The sequence below is a fragment of the Carassius carassius genome, chromosome 30 (genome assembly GCF_963082965.1).
Source record: "Carassius carassius chromosome 30, fCarCar2.1, whole genome shotgun sequence".
NCBI classification, from domain to species: domain Eukaryota; kingdom Metazoa; phylum Chordata; class Actinopteri; order Cypriniformes; family Cyprinidae; genus Carassius; species Carassius carassius.
The window spans coordinates 25,776,009-25,794,686 of record NC_081784.1 but is presented as its reverse complement, the minus strand read 5'-3'; the positions used below and the strand labels follow the sequence as shown (position 1 = coordinate 25,794,686).

General features: G+C 35.4%; 1 protein-coding gene across 1 annotated transcript in view; it reads left to right on the top strand.

Moving 5' to 3' along the window:
- Window positions 1-4,834: 4,834 nt before the first annotated feature.
- Window positions 4,835-18,678, top strand: part of LOC132110969 (ribosomal protein S6 kinase alpha-2-like) — a 47,268-nt gene continuing 33,424 nt past the window's right edge. Inside the window, exons 1-2 of the mRNA XM_059518120.1 lie at window positions 4,835-5,181; window positions 17,687-17,803. Coding sequence (XP_059374103.1) covers window positions 5,083-5,181; window positions 17,687-17,803 — 216 coding nt within the window. The 5' untranslated portion in view covers window positions 4,835-5,082. The remainder of the gene's footprint in view (window positions 5,182-17,686; window positions 17,804-18,678) is intronic.

The following is an 18,678-nucleotide window of genomic DNA, read 5'->3' as shown; positions in this document are numbered from 1 at the left end:
TGAATCCCTCATCTGCGACAGAGATAGATAAACTGTACATGTGGCAAGAGGTGCAAATAACAATGGCAGGAGAAGCCATTACTCACCGTGCTTTATGAAATATTCTTACTGCAGTTGTTTGATGAACTTGTGAAAAACTGGAGCGAGAGAGAGGAGAGGAGAAACGAAAACAGCGATAGGTTCGAATGAAAACGCTAATGACAAGCTAACGATTGCTAATGCTTTGCAGGTGTACTGCACTCGTACTTATAGATATAAAATAAAAGCGAACGATCAAAATTAATAAGATTGATCAATAATGTCAGAAATATGGTGTGAATTAAGTTATATTTTATCACTTTAAAAAACAGAGAGTGATAGTAAGATAAAGATTCTAGAGAAAAAAATAAAAAAACAATAAAAACAGCTACACAGAGCTACGATTAGCTACAGAAGGCCAACAAGAAGTAGAGAAAACACTGTCCAACAGCGACACCCGCACTCCATCTAGGTGGACAAATGAGCATCCCGCTGCAGCAGAAGCATGATACTTCAAAACCGATTTTCCTTCCTAAAATCGAACAGGTGGTCATCCTAAATATGCCTATTTCCAGTTTCTGTAAAGTGTTATTAAAAAGGAATCTTTGTCATAAATATCTGGTTAAGAACCACTGATCTAAAAGACTTTAAACAACAATAAATAAAACTATATTTGTGCATGTTTGTGTATGTATATGTATAATAAAGTGATACATAATGACATGCTGTGCATTATCAATGTGCCGCGTGAAACTGCTTGCAAAATAAAGTGAGCAAACAGAATTCTGTTGTTATGTCTACTTCCTGGAGTCCTTTTTGAAAGCATGGCAGAGGGAAAAAATATGAGCTCTGACTAACTTATTCTTACTGAAACACTGTTGAAACCTATATATTCTTAAAAGGAAAAAAAATATATAACTTTTACTAACTTTTGCTGTCACTGATTTTCAATGCTTCAAAGTCAGGCCTGCAAACCCAATGTCACAGAACGTAACAAAATTGACGGACAAAGACCTTCTCTGACTAGCTAAAAAATGACAGGCTGCTCAACTGACTCTTTTTTGTTTTATTTATTCATTGCTCTTTATGGAGCCAAGGGCTGTCACAAAGACAGGCGTGATCTCACAACACGTTATCCATCACGCTGTAGTGATAAAGGAAATTGGCTTACAACACCTTCAAGAATGGAGTGCAATTCACAAACTGAAGGCTGCAGGTACAACCGGCCATCTGAAGATGCCCCTGCTCAGCCTTTTAAAGCAAGATTATCCCTTGAGGCCAGGTAAGTCCTTTCTATTTATAGAGCACAGCCAGCTCTGTCTTCAGTGCCGCTGATGACTCATTGCCTTAATTAACCAATCGATATAAAACTCACAAAAAAATAATAAATAATTCAATCAGTGTCATAAACCATCTATAGTTCCAAAACAGCATTTTTCTTAAATATCCTACTTGACAAATTAGGTGTGGTGAAAATTATGCAATATGCTGTTGGATATTACTCATTTTTCCATTGCAGTTGCATTTTTCATAGTCAAGAAATACAAACCCGATACCAAAAAAGTTGGGACACTGTACAAATTGTGAATAAAAAAAGAATGCAATGATGTGGAAGTTTCACATTTTTATATTTTATTCAGAATACAACATAGATGATATATCAAATGTTTAAACTGAGAATATGTATTTTTTTATGGGAAAAATAAGTTGATTTTCATGGCATCAACACATCTCAAAAAAGTTGGGACAAGGCCATGTTTACCATGTTTACCATCCTCTCTTCTTTTTATAACAGTCTGCAAATGTCTGGGGACTGAGGAGACAAGTTGCTCAAGTTTAGGAATAGGAATGTTATCCCATTCTTGTCTAATACAGGCTTCTAGTTGCTCAACTGTCTTAGGTCTTCTTTGTCATATCTTCCTCTTTATGATGCACCAAATGTTTTCTAAGGGTGAAAGATCTGAACTGCAGGCTGGTCATTTCAGTACCCCGATCCTTCTTCTACACAGCCATGATGTTGTAATTGATGCAGTATGCAGTCTTGCATTGGCATTGTCATGTTGGAAAATGCAAGGTCTTCCCTGAAAGAGACGACGTCTCGATGGGAGCATATGTTGTTCTAGAACTTGGATATACCTTTCAGCACTGATGGTGCCTTTCCAGATGTGTAAGCTGTCCATGCCACACACACTCATGCAACCCCATACCATCAGAGATGCAGGCTTCTGAACTGAGCGCTGATAACAATTTGGGTTGTCCTTGTCCTCTTTAGTCCGGATGACATGGCATCCCAGTTTTCCAAAAAGAACTTCAAATTTTTATTCGTCTGACCACAGAACAGTTTTCCACTTTGCCACAGTCCATTTTAAATGAGCCTTGGCCCAGAGAAAACGCCTGCACTTCTGGATTATGTTTAGATATAGCTTCTTTTTTGACCTATAGAGTTTTAGCCGGCAACGACGAATGGCACGGTGGATTGTGTTCACCGACAAGGTTTTCTGGAAGTATTCCTGAGCCCATGTTGTGATTTCCATTACAGTAGCATTCCTGTATGTGATGCAGTGCCATCTAAGGACCGAAGATCACCGGATTTTGGATCACACATTTTTTGAATTTTTTCTCTAATTAAATACAAAATGAGCCAATATTACCATGACATTTAAAAATGTCTTACTTTCAACTTTTGATGTTATCTATATTCTGTTGTGAACAAAAATTTTATGAGATTTGTAAATTATTCCATTCCTTTTTTACTCACTTTTTTTGGATTAGGGTTTGTACCTAACCACTGCTTACAAATTGCTAAACCAGTGTAAATGCAGACATATCTTTTGTGCAACTTGACATAATATAGTGAAGTCAATGCAACAAAAAACAACAACAACAACAAAGACTTCAAGATAAAATAAGCACCAATATAATAGAACACATCATTTGAACTCTCAACTGTTCGGTGGGGGGGGGGGGGGGTTGTTTCATTGTAATCTATCCTTTGCTTTCAGTACAAAAACCCCTGTGGCTAAAAAGAGCTGTGGTCAAAGTATTTACCTGGCATAAAGGCATCACAGGAAAATGCTGCAATAAAATAGAAAATCGATTCATTTCAGTGAGTTTGATTTTAGTACACAACATATAGTAATACAAATCCAAAGTTAATTTAAGTGCACAGTGGCATTAGAATATCTGTCACAGCCACGCCGTCATCTTCACTCGCTCCACCCTCTCGTTCACTCTCCCCTGAATACTAATCACCCTCACCTGGCCATCTCATCATCTCATGCCCTTTATAAACCACTCTCACTCACCAGTCATCGTCTGGCCTCGTCAATACCACTGACAACAGACTCACCCAAGCTACTCACCTCAGAGAAAACCACTTACCTTCAGAAGTCATCATTCCCGTTCATCAGCCGTCAGCCATCCGCCTTCCTTCGGAGAACCTTCCCGATCTCTTCCTCCAGCTCCTAAACCAGAGACTTTGGTTATTACCATTCAGTTAAGTCACAGAGAACGATATCTTCAACTTCATTACTCACCTTTGCATCCCGGCCCTGTTGCACTTGTTTAATAAATCTCATTTCGACTTACCACCTGTCTGCCTCTTGTGATTACGTGACAATATCATTGCATGTCATTTATAGCTTAATGCATATACACTGAGGTTTCTCAACCAACACTTTGACAGACAGAACTGCCTAAATCTATAATTCAACCTAATTTAATAAAAATAAAGCTTATACAAACGGTTTATTGCAATAAACCCTTCCCTATCAAGAACCATTTTCCACTGTGTAAGAATCTTTAGTTTAGGTTCTTCAGAAATTAAGTCTTTGATACATATACTTCAGTTTTTTTTCATTTTTTTTCTTTTCTTTTTTTTTTACTTCAAAATAAAAAAAAAATAAAAAAATTCCTCCACAAATCCACAAACACTTATGTGTCTACAGATCCCTAAATAACAAAAAGAAATAACAACTATTCGTATTCAGTGTAATACAATATCATATTTTACAGAGACGCAAAATTAGATCAGTTAAGCTCAAAGCCGTTTTGACTGACTAAATCACACAAATGTTGATATTCAGATTAAATGGCAAAATTAAAAAACAAAAAACAACAACAACAACAACAAAAAACAACATAAATATAGTATAGCAATTCTTCAAAATGTTGAGATTAGATTTTGTGCCATCTATGGTCCAGTGAAAAATAATTTTGGTCATTTTATTGCCCCAGGGAGCTCCTTACCTCTTCTTACACTGTGCAAAAAGCAGTTTGTCAAATGTGCTGGGTGTTCAAATATGCAGTATTTATAAAAAAAAAAAAAAAGAGATAACTGAGATACCAACAGCATCCACTGAGATTATGAAATGCACAGTACACCTTGCTATCCCATAAATCCACAGGAGCTGAGTGTCCATCAGATTTGAAAAGTTGAATTAAGTTGAAAGTTCATGCTCTTAAAATACAGTCAGAGACAAGTTTTTCCAAACATTCCTCCCGTTTCCATTGGCCTAGAAAAAAAATAGTTCTGCCCCAAAATTACTCATTGGTTGTGACAAAGCTGAAACAACAATCAGAGTATTGTTTTGATGGCACCATACAGCCTCAGCAATTATTATTATTTATTATATTGTTATTTATTTTTCCAGGGGCATTAACATATGAATGGCTTTCTTATAGTCCCCTTAGAATATTTAGTTGGGATAAAACAAATAAATTTAACATCATAAATAAATAATAAATAACAGCCAGCCTTCAGCTTTAAGGAGCTCAGTGATTGGGGAGTGATCTGCAGCACAGCATGTGTGTGTGAAGGTGGTTCTGAGGAGGACAGCTCCCGACATCTCTGCCGTGCCACAACCGAACTAGCGAGCCCGCGCGAGTGGGACGGGTCAGCGTCCGGAATAGGTTTGGCTCTGGCATGGCCTCCTCCCCTCATAAGTGAGCATTATGGATTAGTGGAGGGGAGGTGACTGTAAATCCCCACTGTTGTGCTGATCTGGATTTAAACGCTGGACAGATACCTTGTCATTTGAAGATAGTAGCAGGCGAGCCGTGACAATGGATACGAACATGCGCAAATTTACGGTGAGAAGATGGTTTTCCGTGTACCTGCGGAGAAAGTCGCGATCCAAAAGCTCGAGTCTATGCAAACTAGAGGTGGGTATCACTTCATTTGTTTTGCATGCCAACCTGTGTGTCTTATTTCTTGAATTAAAGGTGTGGAGTGCCTGTAAACCATATCGAAATCTGATTTGCGGTGTAGTTGTGTTGAAGCGCGAATTGTGAAAACGCGACGGTAAATATTTCAGTGTTGTTGCTCAGATTTATATATATATAAAAGCTTTTATTTGATTATTTGCATCAACCATGCATTGTGTTTTCAATTAGATTTCTCATAGGCTTTGATTTGAAATAGCCTGAACTTGTCAGAAAAGCATAGGCTACAGGAATGTGTGCAGGATTCCTCATAATTTGGAACACATCCAGAAGGATCCGCTAAGAATTTAAACAGCGAGATCCCATTGCAGTTCCTGCTGTACTATATGTTGTTTGCTTTTTGTATATTGTGTACCTTTACACTCTGCATATAAAGTATTGGGTTAATTGCAGCAGGAAACATTTGCAAAGCTGAAAGTGTTTTAATTTGTAAAAAAAAAAAAAAAAAAAATGTTTTTACAGCTTTTGGGACTCTGATAGTTTGATTGGGACTTGACACTGACACTAGAGAACGAAAATATAAACAGTGAAAATCCTACCCCAAAACAAGCTGTGATTTTATTTTACAATATTGTAGAAAGTAAAATATTGGTAAAAAAATATTTATAGGTAAAATACTATTTGTCACCTACATTTACCGATAAAGTGGCATGTCCCTGAACATAAACCATCACATTTGTTTATGTTGTATTTTTGTAAGTAAAAACTTATTATTATTATTATTATTATCAGCACATTTTACAGCAACAAAAAGAATTATAATAGCCAAAATAAGTTGGTCTGACACTATATAACTTATTTTACAGTTATGATCTTTAAAATATACTCATCAAATGATTTTCAATTTTGCTTTTATCAATTTGTATGGTAAAGTTATGCCAGCCACATCATCCAGTATTTACTGTGGAATTGTGTGGAACATTTCCCTTGGTATATTTTATTTATTTATTTATTTATTTATTTATTTATTTTAAAGTATAATTAGACTCGAGATTTTATTTTTTATTTTTTTATTGATTATTATACAATTTTAAAACAACTGCAATATGATTCTCATCAGAAGCAGTAAATAACAGCATGTCCTGGTTGGATTTCTAACAGCTGTGGACTCTTCCTGTGTTGTTTTTGCTGAACAGTCCAATGTCTGATGGCAACAATGATCAAATCTAACATATCTGTCTCTCAGTATTAATAGTTAAAGCCTCAGAAGAGTTGCATTCTATGAAGCATCTTTGCCCTTGCCCTGATGTCCAATGGATGATGAAATGGACCCAACTTTTATGTCTGTTGTCTCTGATACCTGTACACTAAACTGATGAGTGTGTGTGTGTGTGCTCTTGTTTTTGTGACATATCAGGACACAACTCTGTATAATGACATGGGTATGACACAGGTATTACAAGGAGAGGGTGACTTATGAGGACATTATCCATGTCGCCATTTTTCAAAACGCTTATAAATCATACAGAATGAGATTTTTTTTTTTTTTGAGAAAGTAAAAATGCAGAAAGTTTCCTGTGAGGGTTAGGGTTAGGTGTAGGGTTGGTAAATGGCCATAGAATATACAATTTCTACAGTATAAAAACCATTACGCCTATGGAATGAAACCACTTTTCACAAAAACAAAAATGTCGCCACTGTTGTCAGACATTTCTGATTAAATGTTAAAGCTCCATGTATCACTGAACCTGACAAAACTCTTGACATGAAATGATGAGTCATCAGATGTTCAATTGCCAAAACAGGATTGAAATATTGGAAATCCACATGCTGCTCAGTTTTTGATTAGCAAAGCACTGCATGCACTTTACTCTGTATTGTCATTAAGATCCATATTCTGGATTATTTTTATTCTGAAAAGATGTGTGCTTCAAGCTTGGAGATCTGCATATTCCAAATCAAGCACTGCACACACATCCCTTCCCCACAATTATGTTTTCTTACTATTTCAGTAGTAAGTTAATTTTAATTAATTCCACACAGTAATTGAAGCAACTCATTATTTCTCAAATGTCTTCCAATGGCATACTGAATTGGAATATTTAAGATATTGGACTCTCACCTGTATGCACTGTATTTCAATATTTCTTTTAATGTTCATAAAATCAAAAATCTGTCCAAAAGTAACAAATTTACTGTCACTTCCAGCCACTGTATTAGAAACACAGCAGTTGTAGCGACTAGTTTGTAATTTGATGCAGGTATATTCTAATTTGAAGGTAATATAATAAAAAAAGTAGTGTTATAAATGTACATAATAATAATGCCCTTATTTCATCATTTGGGCTATAATAAAGTCCTACTGTGTACAAAAGGTATTTTCTACCACCTTATTAAATTTATGTATTAACTCTAGGATTGAAATGTCAGTAATTCTGAGCATAATAAGTTTAGATGCTCATTCTCAGTCTTTTGAGAAGGTCTTGGTAACCTTTAATGCAGATAAATACAGAACCCTGAAGAGAGGAGATCATATTTAAACACCAGTGATAATTATAGTCAGCATATAACACAGCCCGTGAAATGAAATGGCTGGAGTAATTTAGTTAGTGCAAACACAGGCCCAGCATCACTAAGCTTAGCTTTGAAGTCATCAGGTTTGGCAAAAGCAATCAACAGTGATAAGAAGACAGGTTTAATTAAATGTGAGTTCAGTAATCAACATTGCACAATGCAAGAGAAAAAGATCAGTGCATGATGTCAGTCTGTGATGTAATAGCAAACAACTGGCCAATGTGATGCTTACATACAATATATTACATTTCCAATGCGTTTTTAGTGTAGCTGTTTTCAATTTATGAGTATGTTAAAGGAATAGTTCACCCCAAAATGAAAATTAGCTGAAAATGTACTCATCCAAGTTGTAGTGTTTCTTCATGGGAACAGATTTGGAAAAATTTAGCATTACATCACTTGCTAACCGATAGATCAACGCGATTCCAGTCCATCAGTTAACGTCTTGTGAAGTAAAAAAGCTTTGTAATTAGCAAGCTTGTTTGTAAAAACAGACCCATCTAGACGTTTTTATAGCTAAAATATGAGTTCACTATCCATAATATTGCTTTCTCTATGCACAGATATGCACAGAAAACTGCCTACTATCCATGTTTATTGAGTAAATGTTCAATAACATTAATTTCAGTTAAGTCACCGAACATATTCTGGTTTAAAAAAGAAAAGAATAACACTTTTCTTTGCATTGTTGCACATTTATTGAAAGGTTTTGGTTTGTACTTGGGTAAGCATAGGCTTTTGGTAATTGTCAAAATAGTTTTTCCCACTTGTCATCCTGGCATAATGTTGGCTAATCTTTTTTTTTTTTTTTACAGTTAAAATAAAATGAAAAATACACTTCTGTGGACGTTGTTTACTTCATTAATGTGTTTTACTGTGTTAATGGAATGAGGATGCGAGTAGGATTCGGCCGAATCTTAAACAGTGGATTCGGTATTCGGCCGAACCCAAAAAATCTGGATTCGGTGCATCCCTAGCATAAACAAAGCAATATTTTTGCATAAAACAAACAATGTTGTTCTGTTATGATAATAACATCTGTGTTTATAGAATTGAAGAAATACAGACATGAACAAAAAATGAGATGGAAAATATAAAGGTCAAAGGTGATTATGCATCTTTTTATAAAAAAGGACAGTTTTGTTTTTTCTTTCCTTGTTGTTGTAATACATAGGTATATCGGCCTGATAAAAATAAATACAGTACATTTTTCTTTCTTTGAAGTTAGCTATGTTCTTGATACAAGGTAGCTATTGCCATATATGCCTTTTAAAAAAGCAAGATTTTATTAATCCTTTTTTTGTAAAGGAAGCCATGTAATTTTGCTCTCATCGTTCTGTATTCAGGGTTACATGTAGCTTTATCTATAATTTGATGCATGTTAAGTTTATTAACAATTCATTGGCTAATCTACTTATGCAAGAGTTGAAGTAAAATCCAAGCTAATCTAAGTCTAGGCATTAATTTCTATCCATATCAGGTTATGTAATGCTGTCCAAGTTGTCACGTGTCAGATTTGCAAAGATATTATAGATTTTATTATGACACATGCACTTGTCTTCAGTAGTTACTTCAGCACACCAAAATTTACCTTCTGAAAAATCTGTACATTCCAAGAACTGCTGGGAATTATATTATATATATATATATATATATATATATATATATATATATATATATAATGTGAAATAATAGAATACTTTTTCAACAGTAAAATCTCTAATCTGTTTGAATGCAAAGATTTTACAGCAATGTGTTGACTGAAAACAATGCCCTGACCACTTAATTTTGAAGTGAAACTGAACTAAAATAGGAGTTCTAGGATGGCTGTGCTAATTGTTCCAAAAGCATTTGACCTTATTTTGTAGAAGTGTGTAAAATATATCCAAGATTATGTGAAAATGTATTTGTTGCAATAAGCCAATAGGCCATGCGTTACAGAAATTTGATAACAGTAAAGGGAGTTTTAGGCCCTTCAATTTGTGCTGTGCCAAAGAAAAAATGACTGCAGTCCACAGTTTTTATTTTGACACAAAGGACTGGAATTTTGACTTAAATTGATCAAATTTGAATTATTGTGAACATAAATCAATAATCACACTGAAATGCTGTGTTCTGTTAATGTGTGAACCATATAATTTGTAGCAAACAAACTAATAATTTCAATAAGCTTTGTGCTCTGTTACATTTTAATAAACAAAGTATCAGATTTAAAATTAAAGCTACAATACAATAAATTCCATTTTGGCACTTTTTAATGCGGCATGAGCATTTGCTTTAGCACCTCAGTTCAAGCGGCACATGAACCCATCATATCTTTCTTTTTACTACTATAGTACGAAATAAACGTAAATGGACATCAATAGGTATATTATAAGATACAGTACAACCTACTGAAATGTCTCATGTAATCGCTTAGTTGGTCTTTCAAACTGTGGGATCATTCAACATCCATAAACTTACCAGTCAGCTTGAAGAAATAACTATAAAGAAGACAATTTTGCTAAACATATGCACTATATTGCATAATCATAGGTTTACTTAAACCTGTTGTCTACATGATAAGAAAAAATGCATGGAGCTAAAGGTAAAATTCAACACCTATATAACTGCATGTTATTAATGAAGACAAACAGACTGGATGTGTGCAAGACAATATGACATTTTTAGGATGCACTCAGGAGGAGCCCAAACTCAGTGGCCAAGAGATGCTATGATTATGATTCAGGATATTGGCACAGATTCTGTGTATTAAACAATTCTTTATGACTATAGTTCTCATGTTGAAAAAGTAATTAATTTTCCACTTTAAGTGAACCTTCTGTTCCCAGGACATCTACATGATCGATTAAAATGCTGATGCTGCAAAAGGAGGGGAGACATAAACACATGCCACTATGACTGAAATGTTAAAGTATTTGAAAAATAAAAAAAATGGCACTTTTAATTTGGCACCTATTTTTGTTTCGTATTATGGCCAATGGCTTCTTGAGTGATCTTAAACATTAGATTTTTTGATTGAAAAAATAAGTATAATATAAAAATTAGATATTAAGCTAACTGGATTTACATCCGGTTTCATGTAACTTTAAAAAAAAAAAAAAAAAAAAAACGTTTATTTTCGAATTTGGCCAAAAGCAGTTATTTTAGAAGGCGGCATAATTATGCTGTCTTTCATTCGTAACAGATTTCATGTGAGGAGTGTGCATATAATGTCACACAGTTCACAATGGGCTTGTATTAAACCTCAGTTAGGTGAGCAAAATAAAATAAATCTAGTATCTGTTTGCTTATTATTGCAGTAGTACAGCTTTCAGGCAATCAAAAGGAGATTATTTTGTGAGATGAGTCTGAAAATGGAACCACTCAGGCCGAATCCTAAATTGAAAACTAAATTGAAAAGCCTGGTTGGTCTGTTGACAAGTGGAAGATTTATTTATTTTTCTTTAGAAGTGACAAATTCTAAATCAATCTTTGATCATTTCCTTTCACTTAAACTAAATTCAGCATATATGAGTTATTTAAATATATAAAGGCGAGGCTAGGGCTTGCTGTCATATAAATATTTCTCAAGATGAGTTTATTTCTCTTATATATATATATATATATACATACTGTACAGTATATATATATGACACGTTCATATACAAATTACTCTTGAGTCTTATCTGAATGTTGGTCAGTGTGGTTTTATTGTGTGATATTGTGTAAGAGCTGTTGATATTGAGATACTTATATATGATTATATATGAGAGCTATTAAAGATATGATTTTGGAGTTTTAGTTTGTAGAACAGAATTTTAATTTCACAGCTCTAAAATCTTGAATGTAAACATCCCCATATGACAACTATCCCCATTCTTTCCTCTATCATTACCATTCCCATGATTTGAAGGTAAATTATCACCATTGTTGGTTGTAACGCATTACTAAGTACAACCCGAATTCCGGAAAAGTTGGGACGTTTTTTAAATTTTAATAAAATGAAAACTAAAAGACTTTCAAATCACATGAGCCAATATTTTATTCACAATAGAACATAGATAACATAGCAAATGTTTAAACTGAGAAAGTTTACAATTTTATGCACAAAATGAGCTCATTTCAATTTTGATTTCTGCTACAGGTCTCAAAATAGTTGGGACGGGGCATGTTTACCATGGTGTAGCATCTCCTTTTCTTTTCAAAACAGTTTGAAGACGTCTGGGCATTGAGGCTATGAGTTGCTGGAGTTTTGCTGTTGGAATTTGGTCCCATTCTTGCCTCATATAGATTTCCAGCTGCTGAAGAGTTCGTGGTCGTCTTTGACGTATTTTTCGTTTAATGATGCGCCAAATGTTCTCTATAGGTGAAAGATCTGGACTGCAGGCAGACCAGGTTAGCACCCGGACTCTTCTACGACGAAGCCATGCTGTTGTTATAGCTGCAGTATGTGGTTTTGCATTGTCCTGCTGAAATAAACAAGGCCTTCCCTGAAATAGACGTTGTTTGGAGGGAAGCATATGTTGCTCTAAAACCTTTATATACCTTTCAGCATTCACAGAGCCTTCCAAAACATGCAAGCTGCCCATACCGTATGCACTTATGCACCCCCATACCATCAGAGATGCTGGCTTTTGAACTGAATGCTGATAACATGATGGAAGGTCTCGCTCCTCTTTAGCCCGGAGGACACGGCGTCCGTGATTTCCAACAAGAATGTCAAATTTGGACTCGTCTGACCATAAAACACTATTCCACTTTGAAATAGTCCATTTTAAATGAGCCTTGGCCCACAGGACACGACGGCGCTTCTGGACCATGTTCACATATGGCTTCTTTTTTGCATGATAGAGCTTTAGTTGGCATCTGCTGATGGCACGGCGGATTGTGTTTACCGACAGTGGTTTCTGAAAGTATTCCTGGGCCCATTTAGTGATGTCATTGACACAATCATGCCGATGAGTGATGCAGTGTCGTCTGAGAGCCCGAAGACCACGGGCATCCAATAAAGGTCTCCGGCCTTGTCCCTTACGCACAGAGATTTCTCCAGTTTCTCTGAATCTTTTGATGATGTTATGCACTGTAGATGATGAGATTTGCAAAGCCTTTGCAATTTGACGTTGAGGAACATTGTTTTTAAAGTTTTCCACAATTTTTTTTACGCAGTCTTTCACAGATTGGAGAGCCTCTGCCCATCTTTACTTCTGAGAGACTCTGCTTCTCTAAGACAAAGCTTTTATAGCTAATCATGTTACAGACCTGATATCAATTAACTTAATTAATCACTAGATGTTCTCCCAGCTGAATCTTTTCAAAACTGCTTGCTTTTTTAGCCATTTGTTGCCCCCGTGCCAACTTTTTTGAGACCTGTAGCAGGCATTAAATTTTAAATGAGCTAATTAAGTGGATAAAAGTGTAAAATTTCTCAGTTTCAACATTTGCTATGTTATCTATGTTCTATTGTGAATAAAATATTGGCTCATGTGATTTGAAATTCCTTTAGTTCTCATTTTATTAAAATTTAAAAAACGTCCCAACTTTTCCGGAATTCGGGTTGTAACTGTAAATAAATTACTTATCCACTGATAAAGTAAAGTAAGGGATTACTGCTAATTTTTAGGAAATTTAATTACAGTTACTTATAAAGTACAGGTGCTGGTCATATAATTAGAATATCATCAAAAAGTTGATTTATTTCACTAATTCCATTCTAAAAGTGAAACGTGTATATTATATTAATTCATTACACACAGACTGATATATTTCAAATGTTTATTTCTTTTAATTTTGATGATTATAACTGACAACTAAGGAAAATCCCAAATTCAGTGTCTCAGAAAATTAGAATATTGTGCAAAGGTTCAATAATGAAGACACCTGGTGCCACACTCTAATCAGCTAATTAACTCAAAACACTGTTCACAGACCTCTTTGTCCAAGCACATTAAAAGAGAGATGAAGGTAAGGAAAAGATGTGGTAGAAAAAAGTGTACAAGCAATAGGGATAAAAGCACCCTGGAGAGGATTGTGAAACAAAACCCATTCAAAAATGTGGGGGAGTTTCACAAAGAGTGGACTGCAGCTGGAGTCAGTGCTTCAAGAACCACTACACACAGACGTATGCAAGACATGGGTTTCAGCTGTCGCATTCCTTGTGTCAAGCCACTCTTGAACAACAGACAACGTCAGAAGCGTCTTGCTTCAAAAAGGACTGGACTGCTGCTGAGTGGTCCATAGTTATGTTCTCTGATAAAAGTAAATTTTGCATTTCCTTTAGATAGCAGGGTCCCAGAGTCTGGAGGAAGAGAGGAGAGGAACACAATCCATGTTGCTTGAGGTCCAGTGTAAAGTTTCCACAGTCAGCGACGGTTTGGGGTGCCATGTCATCTGCTGGTGTTGGTCCACTGTGTTTTCTGAGGTTCAAGGTCAACACAGCCGTATACCAGGAAGTTTTAGAGCACTTCATGCTTCCTGCTGATGACCAACTTTATGGAGATGCAGATTTAATTTTCCAACAGGACTTTCCCAGCAGGAAAGCCACCAGTACCTGGTTTAAGGACCATGGTATCCCTGTTCTTAATTGGCCAGCAAACTCGTCTGACCTTAACCCCATAGAAAATCTATGGGGTATTGTGAAGAGGAAGATGCAATATGCCAGACCCAAGAATTCAGAAGAGCTGAAGGCCACTATCAGAGCAACCTGGGCTCTCATAACACCTGAGCAGTGCCACAGACTGATCGACTCCATGTCACGCCGCATTGATGCAGTAATTCAGGCAAAAGGAGCCTCAACTAAGTATTGAGTGCTGTACATGCTCATACTTTTCATGTTCATACTTCTCAGTTGGCCAAGATTTCTAAAAATCCTTTCTTTGTATTGGTCTTAAGTAATATACTCATTTTCTGAGATACTACATTTGGGATTTTCCTTATTTGTCAGTTATAATCATCAAAATTAAAATAAATATTTTAAATAATATCAGTCTGTGTGTAATGAATAAATATAATATACAAGTTTCACTTTTTAATAAATCAACTTTTTGATGCTATTGTAATGATATGACCAACACCTGTACATGCGTCACATACAGTAAATCATTCCAACAGTTTTAAAATCAAATTGAACTTGAAATCTAAATTTACTGTCTAAAGATCAAATTGAACGCAGTGTCTTTAACCCTTTGCACGCCAGCGCGTTCACTTTCAGTTTTTCCTGATTCACAGAGAAACCTTGAATACTCAGATACAGACTGAATGACTAAAATCAATTGAATCTAAAAGGTACTATTTGTATTTGTGTACACTGACAATAATAACAAAACATTGTGCTTTTGCAAAACAAACCGTATGCACTTTCTGTCATCTCGGTCTCCGTGAGCAACTTTCTACACATCACAAGCTCAGCGAATATTTGACACAGAGACATACCCATATGAAACTAAAGTGAGGTGTAGTCTTTCTCGTTATATGCAGTCACTTGCATGCAAAAAAAAACAAACAAAAAACAAGATTTGTCTAATTTTCATCGTTTTGCTATGAGGAATTTACTTCAGAAGAACAGCACGATCTGACATGGCTTTATTCAGCAGAGAAGATAATTTAATTCATTCTTACATACATTAACAGTTAACGGGTTATTTTTTTTTACATAAACCTGTACGGATTATACTAGTTGGGCTTTTCCGGAACATCCTGCCAAACTGAAATGTATTGTTTAACTTTTCTTAAGCCGTTTTGTTATTCATTCTATTTGTTAACAAAAGAAGGTTACATTATATTTATATATATATAAAGGTAAACTATTCTGTGCCTGACTCAAATTGAAAGAATAAAAAGTTTAATTTCCATTAAGGTTTATGGGGATTTTAAGATGTAGCCTAATTAGCAATTTGAATAATTAAGTTACTTATTAACCAAGTTATTTTTCAGACAGTGTAATTAGTAAAGTAATTTGAAATACAATATTGATGATGTAATTAGTAATAGTAATTAATTACTTTTTGACTATCTAACACTGATTATCACCAAACAAAAGTTTACAATCGAAATCATAATATTCTGCTGATGGTCACTTTTGCTTGGCTTGGCTTTTATGTGTGTAGCTCTACAGGAGCTGTCAGAATTGTTAATCAGGGCCCAGTGCTGAGACTGAAGCTTGTATATCCTCGGGTTACTCATCATCACGTCACAGGAGAGGCCCGGGCTGGACTTTGGTTATGCAATGCAGCTGCACATTTATTTATTTGTTTGCATGCCGTGCCATAAGCCGGTTTAAGCTGTGTCTTTAAGTGTGTCAGTCCCAGCACGGTGCATCATTCAGCTGTGCTCATCGTTTGAGTTCACAGACACATTTCTTCAGTGTGGCATTCCAAACTGTCCCCTCTGCAGGCGCCCACCCTCACCTGGCAGAGCCCGAGAGAGATGACTGCATTAGGAACACAACTGACCCTTCACTAAACTCCTTGGTTACTGTTACTTGCTCAGACAAGCACTACAGAACATAGAAATTATTTGGAGATTTCTGTGATTTTCAATAAAATGTGCCCGTAAAGTAGTCAAATTTAACAGATACTTAGGTTAATTTATGTGAAAACAACAACTGTGGTTGCCAGAACTTTACCATAAAAAAAATAGCAGCAACATTTAAAAATTTTACAGATTGAACTTAAATTTGCACTAAAACATATATTTCATAAAAATCATGCAATAAACATTGCATGATTGCAATAAACATTCATTTAACAAAATATGACAAAACCCTAATGTATATAAATCTGGGGAAAAAAACCTAGAAGACACATTGTAATTTCAGTATAAAGAAACATCAATTGTGACTTGTTCTTTTATTTTTCACTTTTTAAAAACTAGATTAACGGTGTTTTAATGTAAAATGACATTAAATGGTCCTATAGATATATTACAGCTTTTCACCGTACAGAGTAAGGGAATTTCCCCATGGCATTTTTACAGTTTTTACTGTTAAAATTACAATCATCTTTATTAATTTAACTTGGAGCAAATATACTGTACGTGTTCCTGCTGATGTAATACATGTTCATTTTTGCCAAGGAGGACTGGGACATAGTTTAATCTACAGCATGAGCTCCTCAACATTTATTCAAACAAAATACATTTTAATGATCATTTAGACTGTGTACAGTACATGTGTGTGTGTGTGTGTGTGTGTGTGTGTGTGTGTGTGTGTGTGTGTGTGTGTGTGTGTGTGTGTGTGTGTGTGTGTGTGTGCCTGACCTCAGATTGTGCCAGGTAGCCTGTCACTATAATTATACTGTACAACACACTGGATAAATCACAACCTGCTAATTACTCTTATACTAAAAATAAACCTGAACTTAAGCATGATATTTAACACTGCTTGTACACTGTAAAAGTGGTAATCTACCGATATCATGTCATCAAATCTAAGACTATCAGAGTGAAGAATAACTTCTATTCTATGCAACTGCAGTCTGTGTACTTAAAGTCTGCATCTTTAACAGTGTATGTCAGCGTGCTCTACATTTGTATGTAGTTTAAAGCTTTATCAAATTAGCCAAAATATTTACAAACAAAGAGTCAGGTACCAAGGGGCGTGTAGATCTTTGTAAATGACAGGTTTTCTAATTCTGCTGAAACATGTGGAGCTTTCTGTTCCATATGGACCTGCTTTTTGCTTTAAGTAATTTCAAAGTACCTGTGATTCTTATTGTTATTTGTATATTGCAAGTTGTGTGTTTGTCCTTTGCTTTGTGAAAAAGCACCTATGGAAATGGCATTGGAATACATACACTCATGATCACACCATCTGAAGCCTTTTCCTTGACCTGTTTACCACTGTTATCCATAATGCCAGCTGGCATCGAATCGCCAAATATGTTTAAACACACTGCTTTATGGCAGAAGCTTTTGTTTATTTCCCTCTGAGCCGTGCCATCTGTTGCCTTTGCAGGATGACAGCATCTTAAAGGAGTTTGATATCAGCCATCATGTGAAAGAGGGCTTTGAGAAAGCAGACCCGTCTCAGTTCGAGCTGCTCAAGGTGTTGGGTCAGGGCTCCTACGGAAAGGTGAGCTTTGAAAATGCTGCATTTGACTTATTCTCTGTATGCTACTGTAAAGCAGAGTCATCGATAGCTAAAATTAGATTTGACATTTGTTTGGATTTAATTTTGTTAATGGATGTGGAGTTAATCGATGTATAACCATTTTTGGTGTCCTTATAAACCCTTCAGTTGAACTTGAGAAATTCCAGACGCATTCCAGACAAAACTGGACAAATGTAAATTAATTCAGTTGCTTAATCCACATATTTAAATTGTTCTCCTCCCAAAATGTAAAAAAAAAAAGATGTTGTGAGAGCGTGTTATAGGCTATATGACATGTTATAGCCAGATGGCTTTGCTGCAGATGAGCAGCGGAGTATCTCTTCAGCAAACTGATGAAACTAAGTTATCTTACCAGTGCTGATGCCACTCTCTCTCCTCCCTTATGAAAATTAACCATGGTTCATTTCTATAAGGGCTGTTGCAGTCACTGATCTTGAAATTAGCTGAAGATGAATAAAATACAGCGCATTTCTGTTGCTTTTGCTAACGTGAACCCCATTCAATTTCCATATAATGAGGGATTGAAAATCATATTTATATCGGTTTTGTGGAGACACATTTATGTGGTCAAGTGTAAATAGAACCAATAAATCAGACAACCATCCAATAACTATTCAATCAGTAAAAAAAACATGATATAAACTGGCTCTTTTATTTGTTAAAATGGTTCTATTTACACAAATGTGTTTTGTAAAATGAATCAATTCCTGCGCAATATGATCAAAGATCGCAACAGGGAGAGAGTGACATCAGCACTGGTAAAATAATTTAGTCTGACTGCTTTCAACAAAGATGAGAGTGTTTAGCATCTGCAACTTACTTTAATTTTCATTTGC